The sequence below is a fragment of the Centrocercus urophasianus genome, unplaced genomic scaffold (assembly GCF_019232065.1).
Source record: "Centrocercus urophasianus isolate 14NV4802_14NV808 unplaced genomic scaffold, USGS_Curo_1.0 seq_36, whole genome shotgun sequence".
Taxonomy (NCBI): domain Eukaryota; kingdom Metazoa; phylum Chordata; class Aves; order Galliformes; family Phasianidae; genus Centrocercus; species Centrocercus urophasianus.
The window spans coordinates 4233409-4251466 of record NW_024884933.1 but is presented as its reverse complement, the minus strand read 5'-3'; the positions used below and the strand labels follow the sequence as shown (position 1 = coordinate 4251466).

Sequence of the window (18058 nt, the reverse complement as noted above, 5' to 3'; positions counted from 1 at the left end):
CGCCAGCCGCTGAAAGAAAGGAACCCCGCTGGAGATCGGGGCAAAAGCAGAGCCGAGAAACGACGGTTCATCTCATTCCGCACCGCACCGCGTGATGCCAGACTCCGCCTAGGTAACTCACTCTCTTCATCACTGCAGCGACACGAGCCTAGCTAACTACGTGGCCTGAGCAAAAGCCTGACCTCTCCTGCTTCCGGAGAATCACAGAACGGCCTGGGTTGAAAAGGACCGCAACGAGCGTCCGGTTTCAACCCCCCCGCTGCGCGCGGGGCCGCCAACCGCCAGACCGGGCTGCCGAGAGCCGCGTCCAGCCCGGCCTCGAGCGACTGCTTTCGCCGCTGCTTCTCTTAAGATGCAGCCCTTCGGCTCTCCTCAGCTTAGCTGCCAGCAGCTCCCAGCCGGCCGGACCAAAGTCTGCTCTGACAGAGGAGCTGTTTACACGCAGAGCTCAAAGGGGCTCTTGCCTCTCCCGTGGGTGCGTGACCGCGGGCTCGCTGCCACGCCACCAAGGCCGCAGGGTTTTCTGAAGGAGAATCGAGTCCTGCTGACTTCTTAGAACAAGGACAACGGCAAAGCTACCGAAGGACTGTTTGCACCTAACTGCGTAAACCTGCTTTATCGGACAAGGTCGGGCTAAAAATAATTCTGTGCTGATAGGGGTCCCTCGAACTGAACAATCTTCTGTCTCGTCTCTCATTTCCTGTGCCGCCACGGCCCATTTGTGGTTCGGTTCTAACGTTAAAGCTCGCGGCCCGCCACCAAAATAAGACCGAATGGCATTTTTAGCTTTTCCTACCTTCTTTTGCCTTGTCTGCCAGCCGTGATGCGCGCTCAGTTTCCACGTAGACACCAGGGGATGCTGATGGGGAACACGCGTCGCCTCTTCCGGGAAGCGAGACGCAGATCTCGTGCGAGGCCGGCGGCGTGCTAAAGAAAAGGTACAGAAAGCAAACAGGTGGATTGCAGGCATCTGTCACCCCGGATCTCTCTCTCGGTGATACTGCGTTAGCCCGCCCCGGTATGCTGCCCGGCACGAATGGCAAGCGCATAACCAAAGAATATTAGGATGTTATAATCACAGAATAAACAAGAGAGTTAGGCAAAGCAGACCGTGAAAACAACAGAGAACAAACAGAAGGCTTACCCCTATCCCGGGCTCACTCTCAAAACACCAGCAGAGGCAATCTGCAGAAGTGCTCCTTCCCCACTGGAAGCCAGCTCTTAAATAGGCCTAGGAGGGGGGCAGCCTGGCTCCACCTCTTCCGGCAGCACAGGTGAATTGCCTTCACCTGTGCTCCTCTGGCTGACTCCCTGCTCGCCTCAGCTGATCAATCAGAGCTTCAGGCCGTGACGCAGCAGTTCCCACACAGTAAGCACGACTCTTTGTAAGAAATCAAGCCAACTGAAGCTACTGCCACGTCCCTGCGGGCACCACCCGACAGCTGTCCTGCTGCGCTCAGCCCTTTGGAGCAGGCAGCGTTTCCACACCGCCGTACGCAGCTGGATCTCACCACCCGGCACCTACAAAGCTCGAGGTGAGGACAGAAGTTGGCACGACAACAACAACTTCCCCGAGCTTCGATTACTGCCTAAACGAAGGCAGGTCGGGCTTTGGTCGGTCTGGTTGCACAAAGCAAAATCACGCAGTTTGTACCTATCAGCCATTCAGCAAAATACTTCAGTGTGCCTGCATGCAACGTCATTCCTGCTTTGGTCTTTGTACGCATGACACCAGCCTGCTGAAGTGCCTGTAACTGCTATAACGCTGTAACACCATGCAGAGCACAGCAATGACAGCGGAGTAGCAAAGCTCCAGGCCACAGCAGCCGAGGGCTCAACTGACAGCTGAGGCTCAAATGCAACAGCCATAGGCACAGAAACAAAGGGAAAGAAGCTGCTTGCCTCCGGGAGGCCTCGGGTACGCAGGGATCTCGAGGGAGATGCTCTCCCCTTCGCTGCCGGCCCTTAAATGAGGCCTGGGAAGGGGTGCGTCCTGGCTCCACCCCTTCCTGCCGCTCACCTACATTGCACGCACCTGAGCTCCCCTGGCCCTGCCTTCCCACCAGGTGCTCAATCACCGGTGCAAGCTGCGACTGAGCATTTCTGCTGTGACTGCATGTCAGACTGGAACAGAACACGAGGTTGGAGGCTTACAAGGAGCGACGGTCGTTGCCTTTCATCTGCGGTGCGCTCACCTTCAGGCAGTGTCACGTCACTGAGGGAGACGGCTCCCCTGGGGGTGCAAAATGCTTCTCCGATTGTTCCCAGTTGCTGCGACGTCCCTACTTACTTACAGTCCTCCCCCCTTCGCCCGCTGCCAGTTTTGTCTGAATTCAGCCAGACGGTTGACGGCAAGGAGGAAAGGATGCCGGGCACTTCCTCCTCCTGCAACCTGCTGTATTTTGGGCTCGCCGGCGGTCGGAGTCCATTTAACTGACAAAGCCACTTTGAAGGCTCCTTCCACGGGGATAATTTTCCAGGTCGGTTTCTCCTTAGATGTTACGCCGTCACCTTGGCTTTGACAGCCGAGCTCTGACTCTTCACAGCACGCGCGCGGTAGACGTCAAGGCGTTTGGCTTCGCCCTCCTTGTCAGCATGCAGGTTATTGCAGGTGATTTTGGCAGCTGCGGCTGAGAACACAGAGATGCGTTACTACAAAAAGCGAGGTTTGCGCAAAGAAGGAAGGAAGTCAGAAAGAGAAGCACAGTGAGAGCATCAAATTCCCAGGGAGGAAAGGGACGGGAAGAACGCTTTCTCCGAGGGGACGATTCCAAAAGTCCCCACATCCCAGTTCGTAACCCCCTGCGAAACAGGTAGCGCCGTTGGGACTTTCCTTTCCTTCCAACGCCAGTTTTAGAGGAGGTAACGAGACACATGAGCTGACACGCGGCTCTGCTTTGGGTGCTCTTTTGGGGGCTCCCTTTGTTCTGTGCTTGAAAAGGAACGTATGAACGACCTCCAGAGTCATTAGGAAAGCTCAGAGACGTTTATTTGGGCACAGTTGAAAAAATACACCAATACATTAAATGTCATGGTTTGTTCAAGCCCATTCTACATATTATATCCGGTATTACGGTGGAGGGAGACCGAAACCAAAACACATTCTACGCTTACACTGACAGTGCAAATGAATAAAGAACCGTTTGGATCAGGAGTCCACTGTGTCAGAGAGCAATTGCAAAAGGTGAAGAGATCCTGAAACAAACAGACAGGAATAAGCGCTCACTGCACTTGAAGAGCGTGCTGGGGAGAAGCAGCAGAAAGGAGGAGAGATGCTGTGGCTGAGGAAGGACTTGACGGCACAGAGGTTGGACGCAACCGAAGCCACAGTGCGCACTTGAGGATCAGACAACGCTGCGACACGAACCATCCCTCAATAATTTATGTGCAGAAACAATACGTCTTGCAACTAAGCAACACACGGATGCTCTATCGCTGACAGGCTTGCAAGCAGAAGCTCCCTGCTTTCAAAAGGTGCCTTTTCTTGGCGTTACGTTATTTGCATAGTTACTCCTTTTCCTCAAAAGGTTAAGAAAACATTCAGCAACTGAGGTCAGGGAAAAACCTGTAACCTCCCAACGATTTCTCAGCGTGGGGGAAAAAGAAATAAAAGTCACGGCGGCACAAACATGAAAAAACCACGGAAATCACAGTCAAAACTGCCACTTCCTGAACAGGGAAGGTAAGAACCGTAAGCGCATTTCGGATTGAAAGCCGAAGTGTCTCAAATGGCATCTCTGCCGTCCTTAGTTTTGTCTGCCAGAACAAAAGCTTTTTACACCCTTTTGACAGAAAGAGATCTGCTGTTTCTATGTCAGCAGCTCTAGGGTGGTGTGGGGTTGTTTTTCGGTTTTGCTTTTCCCCTCACTCGGGGGCAGGCTGCTTCTTTGAGGGTTTTTCTTTATCCCCAGCCTTTGCCCTCGCTTGTTTGGATGCTAGAGGAGATCTCGTTTGCCTCCGAAGGAGAGAGATGCGAGGACACGCAGCTGCACTGAAACTTCCATAAAAAGAGGCCTATTCAGTAAGATATCCCTGCCCAGCTCTGGATAAGCTCTTAACCTCAGAGAGAAGGAATCCGGATAAAAAGGTCTGCGCTCTCCATATGGGTATGGCATCAGCTCGTGACACTTACGTCCCCGTTTTTTGAAGAGAACTGACTGTTCCAGTTCCCGACCGTTATGTTCACGGCAGCGGCTGATGATAAAAAGCTTCAAAGTAATTTATTTTAGGAGCACAGACCCGTAACCGAGCTCCAGCTAAACTAAGACGGGCAATAGCAACACAGGTAGGTGGGAACGCACAGGCTGCTTAGAGAGAATTTCACATATGGTGACAGCGACGCTTCCACCAATTTAGCAACCCCGAGTCTTCCAGTCATTTCCCTGTCACCCACTCTCACGCCCGTACCGTTGTGCCCACCGTGCCAATCCCAACGTTCACATGGCGACAGTCAGCCGTGCCAGGAACCAACTTGATGCAAGGTAGCCTAGCCTAACCAAGGAAGGTTTTACAGCTGCTTCACTTTCCAGAGCGGCTACTCGTCTGACATCAGATGGGCAAAAGCGGGCCTCTGAGGTGCTATTTAGGCTGGTGCTTTCAGCAAGGATTCCGCCCTAAGGTGCTGGCCTGCACAAGTCAGGCACCTTAAGGAAAGGCTTGAGAAAAGAAACCGCTTATTGCATCCATGGAAATTCACCTGACCTCTCAAGTTCATCTTGACGCTCACTGGCACGTCTCACAGGTGCAAAGATCCCCTGCAGGAATTTTGGTTTCTTTTCACCTGCTGTGTACAAGGAAGATACTAGAGACTGTCTTTGCGGGACAGGCGTAGCGGCCTACCGACTGCAAAGCCAGAGCGAACGGTTCTTCGCCCAAGGACTGAGCTGAAGCTAGCTGAGAAGCTGCCGAAGCGCACGAACCCGTTGGGATCCGACCCCTACCAGCCAGTCGTCAAAAGCACTAACAGCATTTGAACGGTGGGCCTGTAATTAGAGTTAAAAACCAGGGTCAGCTACTTCAGAAGCGGAAGGGGACGTTTCAGGAGGTGTTTTTGCGTTCGTTTCTTTTTTAATAGCACAATTTAAGTACTGTTACATTGTCCTAGAACATTAAAGCAGTGGCACTTAGTGTTTGCTGTTACAAACGGGCCCTTCAAACAACCCCGCATCCTTGGCTTCCCCCAGTTCCACTCTGGGGCCACAGAACGTATCGCGACACAGGAAGAACTTGCCGAAACTGAAAGCGTACCAAAGAAAGGCGGATACTGTCAAGGTTAAACGCGGCCTCTGTGGGAGACAAAGGAAACCACAGAGCTGGAATAGTGCATTTCGAGATGACGAAAGCAGTTCACAGAACTGGATGCGGCCCTGCCCTCAGCATCTTTACCCGAGCTCATCTCCCCGGTCGCTTTTGGCACAAACTCTTTTGACGCAGTAATTTGGCTCCCATTTCGGTCAGCCGCTCGCTGCCTGGCACTTCAGTGGATTCAGAAAAAGTTTCTTCAACGCTGCGTCCAGTGACAGAGTCCTCGGGCGGGAGCGAAGGCTAAACGTTGCTGACCCTGGTTTCGGAAGATGAGATCATAGCAGCGGATGCAGATGTCACTAGTGACCGTTCTCGTCTGACGTATCGCGGCTTCCGAACTGAAACGGTGGGCACAGAAACATCATCATTAGCACCTGCTGCAGAAGCGTGCCTCTGTCATTCATTCATAGCGACACGCGCCCCCCAGCGACCCCCGGGCTGCCAAACTCATTCTGCCCTTTAAATAAGCCAGAAAACCCCGCGCCCCTGCGCGGAGCTGAGGAAAAAAAGGCCCCAAATACGGTACGCGTGTCCTACTGCCCTATTTAATACGTTTGGTGAAAGTCATGTTTAGACACTTCAAGCTTTATTAGGTTCTCGTTGGCTCGCTGATCCCATAAGAACAGCATGTACCATTTCCCACAAGTAGCACAAATCTGGATGTCCACCAAAAAGCAAGTTTGGATTCCAAAGATTTGGTCTAAACCGGTGCATTACAGCGCGAATCTCAAACAGCGATGCTTATAGGCTGAAACGTGGAAGAACGGTGGAGAAAACTGAGATGAGAACCGTATTTCTGATCGATTTTCACGCCAATTACAATCCCACCTTGTCAAAACAGCCAACGTACAAACAACCCGCTCGCCACACGCACGCCAAACGCTACATCCCAAACAGTCCGTGTCACTTGTTTCAAGAAACTGATGCGCTTCAGATCAGCGAGCCTGAAAAGCAGCCAGCCTGCCACTGGAAAGAAGATCCCAGTCCTGAAACTGGGCTCCAGACTGCACTGTTCTTCAAAACCCATTTCTTCCACCTCCTTTCCTCTCAATTAGAATACAAATAGATCTTTGATTTCTCTACAGCACAGTGCTGCATCGATACTGCGTGGCGGCGTTAATTAAAGCAATAAATCCCACTCAAAAGGGCTTCTGGACATCAGATTTCTGTGCTCTTGACAGATTCCACAGTTCCGCACTAGGCCTAAAAGTAATTGTTTTCACTTGTTAGCGTAACTGCTTTGAGACATTGCTTTCCAGCAATGAAACGTGCAAGAGGGAGGCTAACGGGCAACATTTTGTTTGTAGCAGCGTGCCCCACAGAACAGTCTCTCACCTGAAGTAGCTGGGGGAGGTATCATGGATGCCTGTGTAACAGGAGAAGAACAATTGTGTCAAAGAAAGCACCTTGTTGCTTCGGTCTTATCAAAACAAACGCAGGAACCTTGCGGGGTTCCAATGCTGTTTACTGCGAGCGCCGTCTCAGAGAAAGCAACTCATAATCCACACGGCCAGTATTCAGCTGTCACATTTTTTCTAGCTCAAAGAACCCAAACCGTTTCGTTTTGTCTTGTTTCTCGTAACAGATCAAGCAGCTCGCAAGTGACTTGTTACTGTTTACTTGATGTTTTAGGCATGCTTACTCTCAGTGGAAAAACAAATCTTACTTACTGTTTCACTAGGCTGGAGAACAGACGCTGAAAGAGAGAGAAACCATCATTAGTCTAGACCTGCTAGTGGTTTTATGTTAAATACATGTGTGCAACAGAATAGTTCCACTGATAAAAATTCCTGGGGTCACAAAGACCCCCAGAACAGACCAGAACATCAGCAGACCACCCACGAGGAGGACGTGCTGCAGTACTCTTTTCGAGGTTAAAGGGTTGCAAAGGTTTCCAAGAACGGCTCATTGTCCTCTCTAAGAAGGCAGCCCCGGCCGCATCTCTTTATGCTACAGAAGCTCCGACAGCAGAACAGCACCTTCAGCCAGCTACCAGAAGAGCCTGGCACAGCGACACGCCGTTAACTCGCCACGGCTACGCGTGACATTCTTAGCCAAATAACTGAACCCGTTGCTCCAGTCGCCCCTCTCTTTTTTCCTCCTTTGAAAAATAAGAGGAAGCCTACTTGCTCAGTTGACCTAAACCAGAAACCGGCTTTCTGTTCAACAGAAGGAGCTCTAACATAGCAAATGCAGAGCTGGGGTTTGTCGTGAGGAAGATTCAAAGGGGTTGTGCCAAACAGGCAAGACGGAGGCGGCCCTCGTGAGTCCCAGCAGATCCTGCAGTCAGAGGGCAAACAGGTGACTGAGAAGCACCGTAACAAGAAACGTCTCACACTGTTCCCTTTCTCCTGCTGCTGACACATCCTCGGTAAACAGGATACCTCCAGCGCTACAGCTCAAGAACAAACAACTGCTTTTTGCACGGCTTGAAGCACCTGACACTGTGCATACTGAAATACACAGGCTGTGCTAAAATGCTCTGTGTGCAAAAAGTCCCCACTGGACGCCTAACATCCAGTGACAGCTAACGCCTAGAACAACACTGAGTCTGTGCACGCTACAGAAAGCAACAGCTAGGTTAGTGAGACACTGTGTAATGTGCACCTAAGCACGCTCAGACTGAAGAGCTGTGAGCACACACCCTCTGCTCTGCAGTAAAAAACACGAGGCTGTAAGCACATAGCGGGGAAAAGTTGTTATTCTGCATTGTCTCGGAGGAGCAAACCTTTTGAGATGTTTCTCGAGACAATTACTTAGAAGCATTTTTTACCTTTGTTCCTTCTGTAGAACACATTAGGAAGTTTATTGGCACGCTTGAGGTAGAAGAAAGAAGCGACAGACAGAATCAGGAATAAGCTGATGAAAAACGTCCCTAAGATGAGAGAAGCTGCCACTTCCGGACCCCCTGCAAAACACAAAGACAACACCAAAACAACTGCTCAGAGGAAAGCCCGATATCCACTACAAATCTCTTCTAGCAGAAGCGTTAAACGAAGATAGGGCAAGACGAAAGAAGCATTCCGTGAGATACAGTTACCTCAAAATTCAGCTCTGAGGCTTACAAAAGATTCCCGATGAAAGCTAGGCAGAACAAGGAAAAGGAGCTGCCACCTTTGGAATTCAATCTGTCTTCCAGGGGGAAAAAAAAGTACAGCTGGCTCCAAATGCCACGTTTTGAAGGGCTTCGTATACAGCAAGGAGTTGTGAGGCCTACATCCCATCGTTATTCTCAACTACTCACCTATGTTCTGTACGAAAGGAGTTACAGTGCTTATATTCATCTGGAAATTCATCCCTCTGATACCAGCTGTAATTAAAAAAAAAAAAGCTGTTCAAACGAAATCTGACGATGCATTCGTTGAAAAACTTTGGGAGAACGTATTTATCGGCACTTATGTGAAATTATACAAGAATCCCAGTTTCCCCAATAAGTAAATCAGTTTTAAAAGCATTCTTACCACCACCTTGAGGAACTCCCAGGAAGGAAGCAAAAACCATTCGCCAGCGCATTTCTCATACCTTAGATCAAGTTTCTTATCTCCTTCACTACAATATTTGCGAGGGATCGGATGAATCTCACCTCTCAAAAGCCACAGGCACAAAACGAATCTGTCCTTGGCAGTACAGATTTTCAGGAGCTCGAGCAGTGCCTGAGCTCTTTTGTCCCCTGGAAAAGCCCCCAGCGAGTGTCTTTTTTGACAGGAGAGATTAAAGCAAGCACAAAACTCAGTATCAAACAAGCATAGTCGATACAGGTCCTAGCCTGTAGGATTAATCATTTTCATGTTTCAAACTTAGTTTTAAGATCTTACATCGGGCCAAATTATCTTTTTTCTTCCTCTAAGCGTTGCGCTTTGTTTGACAAATTGGGTATTCCAATACAACACATTGCATTCTTTTCCCTTCTAGGTTCTGGAACGGTTCCACAGCACTGCATAGTTTCTGTCAACTCAATTCCAAAGCTTCTGCAGCTTTTACTGCATGTTCGAAACCCCCGAGGTTCGTTAGGGCTTCGGAAAAGGATGACGTTTTACAAATGGTGCAAGAGACTTGGCAACACCTGACGTCTTCTTGAACGGTCTTCGTCGGACCGCATAAGCAAGGAGAAATCTTGTTAGCTAGAATAGCAGTATGACAAATGACTCACTGTTTCTGCAATCAGTCAGATTGTAAACAGTAGCAACAGGAAGAGTTTCATTTTTGCACTTAATGCAGCTGCTACTCCCATCCTCGTTCCACCGTCTGTAACAACCTGCAGAAGAATAAGATGTACAGCCATGTGAAAACAACACAAACAGCACCAGAGACGTTTCCTGATCTTCGGGAAGGGGCAGAGGTAACAAATCCCACACACCACCCAGGCTGCATTTCAGAGCACTTCTTCCAGACAAGACACAACCTCTTAAGGAGCAAAAAAGAGAAAGTTACGTTCCAGAAAAGCTCCAAGAAGGAAATTTTAACGTAGCTCAATTCACCGCTTCATTAGCTTGAAGATAAAAGGGATCCATCTGACAACCTGCAAGTACCTTCCACAATACCAAAAACGCAGCATCGTTCAGCCATTTCTTTTTAGAGGTCGTGCACTGCTGCAACAGAACTTAATGCCACCGTTGCATAGAGCACAGAAAACAGAGACGGGCAGGGGCAAAGATGCGAAGGACCTGGCTGTGCTTGGATGAAAGAAGATGCTGGAGTTTCCATAGTCAGTCAACTGAAGAGCGACAAGCTCAAGGGACGAGTGCTGCTGCGATCTAGCCCTTCTCCGTGCCTCGGTGATCTCAGGTACTGCACTAACTGTTTCACTTTTAGAAGAAGCCCAGCCTGTTTCAACTCTCCCGCAGCAGATGGTGAGTGTTTTATATCCGTCACCCCGCCACGCGGGCTGGAAACTGATTAAACTTTCATCTTCTAGGACTTCAGTGTTCCAGCCTCTCAATTCATGTTTAAACACACGTTTAACTATCTCTTTCAGAAGAGGAAAAAAAAATACGTAAAAAAATTTAGGGCGCATCTTCAATAACAACTTCATTTCATAAAATAAAGCTGCGGCGGTTTCACTTGAGGCTTAGACTCAAGACAGGAAGATCAGAAAAATATTCCTCCTAGATCATATTACAGGCTACATTTTAAAGCAAAAAACTTACTAGGCTGGCTAAAATCCAGCTCTCCAGAGCCTTGAGCCAAACTGGTATCAATTATCCCATAAAGCAAACCATTAGTACGGTGCTGATTTGAAAACAGCTTTGCTACTACGGTTTCCTTAGAGGGAGACAGCACATTTGATGCCCACAGCAATAAATTACATCTGACGTTTAATCTAAATACAAACGGACCCAACGTAAGGGCAAAGCCTTTCCGCAGTAATAGGAAGGAAACATCAAAGTCTTCATCTGACACCAAAGATTTTGGTAGGTTATCAGTTTACAGGAAGACTTCAGAGATTGCAATCCCATAGCTTGGAGACTACGCTCATACCACGTCTAAAATCATTTAGGAGCAGAAATGAAGGTAGCAGTGAAGCAACGGTTTAAGAACCTAACGAGGCAGTGAAATTGGATGGGCTTATAGAGCTTTAACAACCATCTCAACAGCCCAGAAAGGCACCCCAATTTTTAAATCACCAATTCTCTCGTTGCTGTGGGCTCCCAAGCCATTTTCTGTCTTTTACTCTGATTTTAAACACAGAGTACGCAGTATTAATAAAAAAAACAATACTCAATTTAGGGAAAAACATCAACTTAAATGGGACGAGAAGAACGAGGCATTCTGTGCTAACAAGGCAACACCAAAACTGTTCTTAAACGTCACAACACACCGCAGCATTTTTGCTTTTTATGCCCCTTTTATGGACCTCTAAGTATCCAAAATAGCTCTGGCATAATCCAATTGCATGCTAAATAAAAAAGAAAGCATAAAACCTTATAGTCGTCTACTCTACTTACCGTGCAAGGACATTTCGTGCTTCTTATGACTCATATCCTGTACACATAAGGAGAAAGTTCACCTCGTTGTTTATTCTCTTTCCATGCCCCCCTAAATCGGACGCTGTACGTTCACCGTCAAAAATAATCTGGGATTTAATTAAGGAAAACCACACTATACCTGGGCTGCACTGGTTGGCTACTGGACAGGAACTGTTTGACTCCAACATGTCCACACAACATTCCGTTTCTGAAACCTAAGAAAAAGAAAAAGCATCGCAATGTATTTCCCCACGGTTTTCAGGTTTACACAAATACTGCAGTAAACATCCACAGAGAACACAGGGGAGCAAACTTTCGCACGAAGAAGCCATTTCGAAGCCCTTTTTCTCAGGACGTAGCGCTTGTTACACAGGTCTCAAACCAGCCGTGAGGACATCAGGGTTGGTGGGAAGCAGCAGAACAAGAGAAATATTCACAGTGACTGCTGCCATCGTAGCTGATCACACGGCACTGCTACAACTTCCGGTAACACAAGTGTTGAAGATCCACTTCTAGACAGTTCCCAGATGGCAATAACCCAAACTGAGTTGCCCCTGTGCTGAAAGCAGAGGGAACGAGGCTGCTAAAAGTTGAGACAACAGGACACATGTTGAGGGCCAGTTCTTAAGTCCCCTCGTCCCGCTTTGTTGACCAGAGACCCACACAAAGTCCGAGCAGCCGTGCTGTGCCTCCTCTCCCTCGATCTTGAAGAGTTTGATACTGAAACCCTTCACCAAAGTTCTTTAGGACGTCGCCAGCATTTATAACAACTGCAACAGACCCACGGAAGAGAAATGCACCGTGTCAGCATTAGGCTGCCACTGCTGTTAGTAAAGCGGCAAAGGCGTTCTCGCGCACATGGGAAATCCCAAAAAGAACTCAAAATAGAGGCACGCTGTTAGCAACACGGCTGGCAAAAACCAGTTTTCACTGAACGCCCATATCGCAGCTGAAGATAACATCTACATATGGCAAAGCAATCAGCAGAGATGCAAAAGCTTCTTCCTTCAACATTTAGCATAAGAGTAACTTCACATATCCCGAAGGCAAGAAGAGCTTATTTTTTTTCCCGCTGCTTTATATAAAAGCCAATTTCAAAATGATTTACAAATTACAACAAGCTGTGACATAAGCTTAGAGATAGATGGCTGTTATCAGCTCTGCAGTTCTTTTGGCAGAACGTTACTGACACTCTGCATAGGCTTGGGCACATCCACTCTCCGAGTCTGCGCAAGGAAAATAAGTCCAGTGCCTCTTCAACTTGCGTGGATACATTCCCCCTAAAGCATACAGCAAGGCCGATCGGTCTTAAGAAGAGATGAAGTTTTCTTGGTCAAAAGTAACTGGATCCGATCTGCATTCACACATACACATAACCTGGATGTACCTAACGTAGAACAGTCGGCATTATTCTGCTAATGGGCAAAAATCCATCAAATCCAGGGGTGGCGAAGATCAAAGCTGTCAGCAGAAACGTTCGGGACACGAAAGTGTAATTAGAAGGCTGACTTAAAACCGTCAGCGCATCACAAGGGAGGTGAAGAGCCAGAAAACCTACAGATAACCTCCTGGAGACCAGTTTCCTACAAGGCACTGCCGGTAAAAATTCTCCCAAAAGCAGAATTTTGTGTCTGACCTTTTTCTGTGAAACAGAACCGGCTTCACAGCTCCACAGTCACTAGAAAACTTCTTGGTACCCGTAGTTTGGAGTTTCTGCAGTGGAACCACCTACCGTGCAGCTTGAAAAGCGTTGTCTCAATCATGGAGGTGCTTTTTTCCTCCCAGTGCAAAGCTTTGCCAGTTGCATTCCTGTGAGCCTACGGGCACCCGACTAGCATGAATTTAACAGGCGCTCACAGCCAATTCAACCCACTGTCAATGCTTCAGTTAATGACCGCCAGCATCACTCATTTCTGTTTAATTACAAAGCCTTCAATAAACCACAACAGGAAGGGAAAAGACACTGTTTCTTCTCGGTTTGACAGTCCCCAGCATGACAAAAACGCAAAGTACCTACCGAACTTTCAGGAGATTTGCTGGCAACTTCTGCTACAAGTCTGGTTAAGAGAAGGATGTACGGCACCTCCATGCCCAGGAAAGACAACAGTCTAAATAAGAACAAGGAAATGGATTGTTAATGACAGAAGTTAGGCTTTCCCTTCGCCAAGGAACTTTGGCCAACACGCTCCTTTTATTCAAATACAAAGGCCTTTAAATTAAACATGCCAAGGGGAACGACTTACCTTGGTGCAAGACAGAGGGTTGAGACATTCAGAATTGTCCCTCCAGCTGCAGAAGGGCAGGCTCCTGGCTACGGCAGATCGTGGTTGCTAAGAAACAAGGAGCCTTATCAGTCTGCTCCAAACTGGGCCACGCAGAGACTGTTCCACACCCAGCATCTGAAAATCAACGTGATTGCAAGAGAACAGTTACTGCCTGGCACCACTGCTGATAAGCCTCCCCGCAGTCACAGGCTCCTCTGCCTGCAGCACTGAGCTGTGATGGATCCGTATCAGGGCAGAGAGCACACGCCACTCGAGAAGGCAACGCTGCAATTAATTTTTCCCATGACAGCGCAATCACGAAGCGTTACTGAAGTCTATCTGCTAATAAGCCTTATTTCTCAACTGCCTAAAATCAGACCTCCGTGAGCAGACTGTGCCATCGCCTATCAGCCTTCCTCCCTCCCCCCCCTCCATCCTCCTCATCCAACTCCACACAGCCTAAGCAAAGTCCACACTTCCTAGGTTGGATTGTCAGGCTGAACTGCTGCGCCCTACGTCACGCTCCATCCGCACTGCTCAGACACTTCCTCTGTGGGTGCTACAGTGTCTGCCTGGTTTTTGCTCAACAGCGTGGGAAGCCACACCTCACAGCCAGCCTACCTGCAGCCTGGTGCCTTCAGAGTCTTTCCTGTTATAAATAAAACATGGAAGCAGACGAGCTCCTCTAGCTGGAGCGTAACACGAGGAAAGAAAGCCTTTGGCTGTAGGGAAAAGCTCTCCAGTGAGTCATTTCCCCAACTATTTTTGCTAAATAAAACTCCAGTGGATGAATTTCAAATGACTCTCAAAGACATTATCACAACCCTTGGCAAGCTGCTTCTCTGAAAAACAGAATCACTGAACGGTTCCTACGATTAACTTCCACTCTGCTTCCGGAAAAAAGCGTGTGCACAGAACCTGCTGCCTCAAATTCACAGCAAAAACAGGTCAGCTTAGTGGGAAAACGTATGGCTACCCTCTGTTATCAGCTAAAAGCTCCGAGACCAAGGGCTGACAATCCCAAAAACCACACTCCAGTGTTACTGCTACAAGTCATTTGTATGGCTAATGAGGATTTGGACAGAGCAGGAAGAGCTCGCACTGCCACGGGTCCTTGTCCATTTAAGCATAACAAGGATGGAGATACGACTCCCAAACCAGTGCCCCGAAGCACAGATGTTACCTTTCTAAGCAGTTCCAGTGGTGACAAGACACCTCACACCAACACCTGCCTTAACAAAAAAGGTGAATTCACCTCAGAAGATGAAAGGAGAAGCTTTCCGCAGCGCAGCACGTAGCTCTAGAAGCCAAGAACACCTTGCTCACAGCTCTGTAGGGAACACTCTCTTCCTCAGCGCGTTTCAACTGAACAGAAGCTACCTGTGACCCAGCAGAGGTCTAACATCAAGGCAGTCTCGGGGACGTGCGTGTGGATGGACGTATTTTACACAGGCACGCTCACAAAGCTTGCCTTACTGCCTCTCTTCAAAAATCAGACGTTGCTGCTTCTCTTCTGGGGAGGATCATCACAGTCAGTAAAGACATTTGTTGACGAATTTGTCATGCCTTTGGAAACTGCACGGGTTTTTTGGTCAATACCTGATCTGTAAGCACTAGAGAAATAGAGACGAACAAGGCATTTGTTTAAACAAGGATATTCTTGTTATCTAGAAAAACACTTAACTTCAGGAACACCTCGTGCTAAACAAGAAAGCATTTGGGAAACTGGCCACTGCTGAGAGCCTGATCCTCCTCTTCGCAAAAGCTCAACACGGGCTGCATCTCCGCTCCTCCAATAAATTAAGATGATAATCAACAACACTGTTGCATTTACGGGCAGTCACTCCCAGCCACTACCGAATGTAACAAACTGGAACATATGTCCTGCAGCTGTTCCAGCAGAACTAGGTCACTGGATCTATTTGCTCTCAAATCATCAGCAACTTAATTTCTTTCATTACATTTCTGCGAGAGAGACACACGCTATTTGAACTTTACATACACACCACTGAACCAGCTTTGGAGGCGTGAAAGCAGACGAGCAAAGTGCTTTCCAACTCCCAAACGCATCAGGCTTCCATTGACTCAATTTACGTTTCGCTCCGAGTTCCAGAACCACTTGTTCACATCCTGCTGGGCTCTTTTTCTGCCAGCGAAATATTAACGAACATCTGTCTGAAGGTGGAGGGGTGGAAATCAAGCCATGAAGGCAATACTGGACATCTACTTGTAGGTTTAGGTTGGCGCCCGTCGACGGCGCTAAGCATCCTTATTCTTCACTTGTAATAACGTGAAAAAAAAGCATACAGCTTTTTCGAAGAACAAAGTAAGTGCAGTACTTCCAACCGAGACAGCGACGTTCAGCAGGGATTTGGACTGTTCACTGGTCTTCACTTGCAAAACTGCAGAACTAAGAACTCATTTTATTGCCTTCCAGCCGCCAGTCATTCAGAACCGCTCCGTTAGCGACCCGCACAGCATTTTGTGCCGCAACTTTATTCTTTTGAGAAAGGGAAAAACCCTACAGATTTTAAGACTTCCAGCACACGCTATGACTAACCGTGTCTCAGGATGAGGTAGCTGTGTATTTAAATTAAATGAGAGCTTGATCAGGATGTGACACCCACAGCAAAACAATTCACAAGCTCAAGGAATACGTTTTACGTTTGGCAGCGTTTTCTCTTTGGAGTAAGGAGAAAAAAAAAAGATAATGTCACGCACAAGCTGGAGCCCAAATTAGAATGTATTTATGCTTGAGACGCCAACACAGTTAGGAGAATACAGACATTTTAATTAAAACTAGTATTTCACACCAGAACTCCACGTTCGAAAGAAATCTCAAGTTGCTGTCAGCTCAGATCTCAAGTGACACAACACGCATAAGCAGAACGCGTCAACATTCACTGAGTAAATTCTTCCTCTCGCTGCCTTTATAAAAAAAAAGGCAAGCAACTCACGATAAATACTACGCACTTGAATGCTTTCCTCCCACTCCTGGAATCGAGCGCCCTTTAATTGAACTTTAAGTCTACATTCTGCATGCACACAGCTTTGCATCTCTCACCTCTGTTGCCCCGCCTGCTGCTGGAGCACTGCGTCAGGGTATTCCTTCAGCTACGTGGAAAAAACCTGCAGCAACACATTGCTAAATTTCAGGTGGTTTTACAACTAGATCAACAGACGGGAGCGGAAAACAACACCACCCCCATTCCACCGCTTGTTACGCTCTGCCAGGACCTCGATTTGGCCGCAATCAAAGTGGTATCAGAGAGAAATTAAAAGGCAGACTCACGGAGCACAGCCTGCAGACTCCTGGGCTCCTCTCAGCAGCACTGCAGCTCCCCAGGGCCACGCTGGAGGCGGACGGTGTGCAGCTGACTGCTAATTTCCCATTGACACCGTCTCACAATGGATCTGAGCAGTAGAACAGCTGCCAGTTAGGGTTAGAAAATACCTCGTGGAAACGAGAGCTGAAGTGGGACTTGTTTTTCCAGCTCTCTTAGCATACACCTGCAAAGAGACCCACCACCCCTGCCCTCGTAAATGACTTCACAGCAATTAACGCCACACGCTGCACGAGGCAGCGAGGCTCTCCGCTCCAGCCTCGGCTCCCTTACACCTCTACGAGCACCCGGAGCACGCCGACACCGTTGTTTACGGCCGTTCGGCCAGCAGACAGGATCGCAGCCTGTTATTACAGCGGGCTTTACGGTCTCACCGCGTGAAGAAACGACGACCGGAGCAATTCGGCCCCGCGGCCCGCAGCACGCAGCGCACACAGGCAGGGCCGGGCCTGGGCCGCGCCCCGGGGCCTCTCCCCCCACACCTGCCCGAACAACGCGGCTCCTCCCGCGGGCTCCCCTCGCCCTCAGCCGCCGATCCCGCGCCCTCCCGCCCCAGAGGAACCCCGTCACCCCCTGCAGATCGCTCCCCACCTGAGGAAGCGTCCTCCGGCAGCACCGCCGGCAGGTTCCCGTTCGTACCCCCCGCCCTCAGGCGGCGCCCTGCCCGCTCCTTCCCGCGGCGCCCTGGGACTTGTAGTTCTCCCGTCTCTCGCCGGCCCTAGGGGTGCGGCGAACGCTCCGCCGCTCCGAACTACAGGTCCCAGCATGCACCGCGCCGCGCCCTACCTGAGCCCTCCTCCCCTCAGGTAAATCCCCTCCCTCAGCCCGCTCCCGCGGCGCCTTCGCCGGCGCCGCTCTGCTGCGCGCGGTGCCTCATGGGAAAGGGAGTCCCGCGCCGCCCGTCTCGCCGAGGAAAGGGCGGGTTCCGGCACTACAACTCCCAGTGTGCACCGCGCGGGCGCCGCCATTTTGGGCGTTGCTGGGCGACGCGGACGCCCCAGGAGGAATGGCGGGGGGAGGGGACTGAGGCGCTGAGAGGGGAGTTGGTCACCGAGGGAGAAGTGCTGAAGGGCAGCGGCACGTCCACCTGAGCCTTCTGCTCTACGGGAGTTACTGTGACAAAACGACTGAATGAAGTATATCTAGTCCCTGCTTGTTGCCATTGCAGTCCTCCCAAATG

The 18058-nt window shown here is 49.3% G+C and overlaps 1 protein-coding gene across 5 annotated transcripts; it reads right to left on the bottom strand.

Annotated features, from left to right (window-relative positions):
- Window positions 1-2964: 2964 nt before the first annotated feature.
- CUNH1orf159 (chromosome unknown C1orf159 homolog) lies at window positions 2965-17538 on the bottom strand. 5 transcript variants are annotated; one of them, XM_042831538.1, is made up of 12 exons: window positions 17470-17538; window positions 16827-16948; window positions 16599-16663; window positions 13514-13669; window positions 13288-13378; window positions 11410-11485; window positions 9455-9559; window positions 8549-8614; window positions 8078-8212; window positions 6975-7000; window positions 6640-6670; window positions 2965-5642 (listed from the first exon to the last, which is right to left on the bottom strand). In XM_042831538.1, the coding sequence occupies exons 5-12, from the start codon at window positions 13357-13359 to the stop codon at window positions 5545-5547; spliced, it is 609 nt and encodes a 202-aa protein (XP_042687472.1). In that variant the 5' UTR covers window positions 13360-13378; window positions 13514-13669; window positions 16599-16663; window positions 16827-16948; window positions 17470-17538; the 3' UTR covers window positions 2965-5544. The 5 variants fall into 5 exon arrangements, with proteins under 5 accessions (XP_042687472.1, XP_042687474.1, XP_042687475.1 ...); XM_042831540.1 differs by having other exon boundaries at window positions 2965-5647; window positions 6645-6670; XM_042831541.1 differs by lacking the exon at window positions 6640-6670.
- Between the last annotated feature and the right edge of the window lie 520 nt (window positions 17539-18058).

Excerpts from the sequence above, each read along its gene's own strand:
- CUNH1orf159 (XM_042831538.1), bottom strand. The coding sequence starts at position 13,359 with ATGGAGGTGCCGTACATCCTTCTCTTAACCAGACTTGTAGCAGAAGTT. Across the intron at positions 9,560-11,409 it reads AGCCAACCAGTGCAGCCCAG|GTTGTTACAGACGGTGGAAC; the intron begins GTATAGTGTGGT and ends ATTCTTCTGCAG. Across the intron at positions 8,213-8,548 it reads TCCTTTCGTACAGAACATAG|GGGGTCCGGAAGTGGCAGCT; the intron begins GTGAGTAGTTGA and ends TGTGTTTTGCAG.